This window comes from Triplophysa rosa, unplaced genomic scaffold, assembly GCF_024868665.1.
Source record: "Triplophysa rosa unplaced genomic scaffold, Trosa_1v2 scaffold202_ERROPOS543526, whole genome shotgun sequence".
NCBI classification, from domain to species: domain Eukaryota; kingdom Metazoa; phylum Chordata; class Actinopteri; order Cypriniformes; family Nemacheilidae; genus Triplophysa; species Triplophysa rosa.
The window spans coordinates 6,637-8,968 of record NW_026634219.1 but is presented as its reverse complement, the minus strand read 5'-3'; the positions used below and the strand labels follow the sequence as shown (position 1 = coordinate 8,968).

Sequence of the window (2,332 nt, the reverse complement as noted above, 5' to 3'; positions counted from 1 at the left end):
TATTGTCAAACGGACAATAATATGTTTCTCTCCACACATAACCAAAGACTTTGTCATGGCTCTGCTACAGGACCAAGAAAAACCTGACTAAGGAAGCAGAGCCATGACAGATGATACTCAGCTATATATCTCAACAAGACCAGATGATTCTTTCCAGCTATCCAAATTGGCAGAGTGCATCGAAGATATAAAACATTGGATGACTTGTAATTTCCTTCTTTTAAATTCTAATAAAACAGAAATATTACTTATCGGACCAAAGACACATGAGCAGAATATTTCGGATTATAACCTGCAAATTGAAGACTGCACTGTTACTCCAACAAATACAGTTAAAGACCTAGGCGTTATATTAGACAGCAACCTGTCATTTAAAAATCACATATCAAATGTCACAAAAACAGCCTTCTTCCACCTTAGAAATGTTGCCAAATTACGAAATATTTTATGTGTTGCTGACGCAGAGAAGCTTATTCATGCATTTGTGACCTCAAGGTATGACTACTGTAATGCACTGCTTAGTGATTGTCCTGCATCATCAATAAACAAACTACAGTTAGTTCAGAATGCAGCTGCCAGAGTTCTAACCAGGTCCAGAAAATACGATCACATAACCCCAATGTTATCAACCCTTCACTGGTTACCCATTAAGTATCGTATTGACTTTAAAGTAAAACTATGTAATCGAGAAAAAATTCACTGACGCACTTTCTGGAGAGAAATATATGTGTGTCTTTTCTGAAACCAACCTTCCACCTCTTCAACAATTCAGTATTGTAAGTGCAGGAGGACGACACAGAGCTTGCTAAAAGCATCAAACAGAAGATAGTAGACTACCTCAATGACAAATACAGTGACCCAGCAACACAAGAGCTTCTCGACATGGCCTCTGCCCTGGACCCAAGGTTCAAGCTAAAATATGTCAGTGAAGACAACCGAGGGTCTATTGAAGACAAACTGACAGCGGAGATGAAGAGTTTGATAAATGTCATGGTAATAATAATAATAACAAAAATAATAATAATAATAATTAATAATATGTTGTGTTTGACATTTTGTTGTACTTTTAATACCACAACCTTCAGATTTAACATATAATTCTTATTTCCTTTATATGTTTCCTCCAAGAAGAATGCCCCTCTTGAGACAGCAGCAATGGCTCCTGATGTTACAGAGGATGCTGCTGCTCCAAAGAAAAAGAAGAAGGGACTGGGCAGCTTCTTCAAGGTCACCACAGACAAAACTGCAGGACCTCTTCTCCAACAGGATCATGCCATTGCTCTTGAGCTACAGTCATATCTGCAGACAGAGACACTGGATGCTGAGGAAGACCCACTGAAGTGGTGGAGAGAATCTCAGAGGTTCATCCCACGGCTTTCCAACCTGGCGAGGAAATATCTGTGTATTCCAGCCACAAGTTGTTCTTCAGAGAGGGTCTTTAGCACTGGTGGAAATATTGTATCCTGCTCGCGTTCATCTCTGAAACCAGATCATGTAGACAGGCTGGTCTTTCTGGCTAAAAACCTTTAAGTGTTGTTCATATTTGTTAGTCTGACTCATGTTAAACTTGTTTTATGTTTGTTCTAAGCCATTATGGTGGGCCAGTCTTAAATTGGATTGAGTTACTGACTGGAATTTGATTGTTGATTATGTAAAAAGTTTTGAAAACCAGATTAGGATTTGTTATGGCACATATGCGAGCAAATGTATTTATACTTATTTCTCATTTGTTTTTTATCTGTTACTATATAAAAGTGTTATTTGTGTTTTTTTGTGCTCTTTATACAATTAATATATTATGCAAGGAGAATTCACTGTTTTGTTCAAAAATGCAACATATTTCCAAAATCAATGAGTAATCGTATAAAACAATCTGGATTTCAATTATGACCAAAATAATCGTGATTATGATTTTCCCCATAATCGAGCAGCCTTACTTTAAAGTTCTTTTAATCACTTATAAAGCCTTAAACAGTTTAGCCCCTACCTACATAACAGAGCTTCTAGCACACTGCAACCCATCACGCTCTCTAAGATCTCAAAACTCTGGACTTTTGATAACACATAGAATAACTAAATCCACCAAAGGGGGTAGAGCTTTCTCATACGCAGCACCTAAACTCTGGAATAGCCTTCCTGATTCTATTCGAGGGTCAGACACACTCTCCCAATTTAAATCTAGATTAAAGACACATCTTTTCAGCCAAGCATTCACTTAATGCAAAATATGCAAAATAAACCACCGGGAGACTGCATTTATTAGATATTATTAACTAGAATAATCTTGCTTGTTCTATAAACACCATGCACTGTGCTGTGTTTGACCTTTTTT

General features: G+C 37.2%; 1 protein-coding gene across 2 annotated transcripts; it reads left to right on the top strand.

The window, feature by feature from the left end:
- Nucleotides 1-800: 800 nt before the first annotated feature.
- Nucleotides 801-1,555, top strand: LOC130549974 (E3 SUMO-protein ligase ZBED1-like). Of its 2 annotated transcripts, none has more exons than XM_057327303.1 (2): nucleotides 801-993; nucleotides 1,132-1,555. In XM_057327303.1, exons 1-2 carry the CDS (start codon nucleotides 883-885, stop codon nucleotides 1,528-1,530), a joined length of 510 nt encoding a protein of 169 aa, XP_057183286.1. In that variant the 5' UTR covers nucleotides 801-882; the 3' UTR covers nucleotides 1,531-1,555. The 2 variants fall into 2 exon arrangements, with proteins under 2 accessions (XP_057183286.1, XP_057183285.1); XM_057327302.1 differs by having other exon boundaries at nucleotides 1,129-1,555.
- The last annotated feature ends 777 nt before the right edge of the window (nucleotides 1,556-2,332 follow it).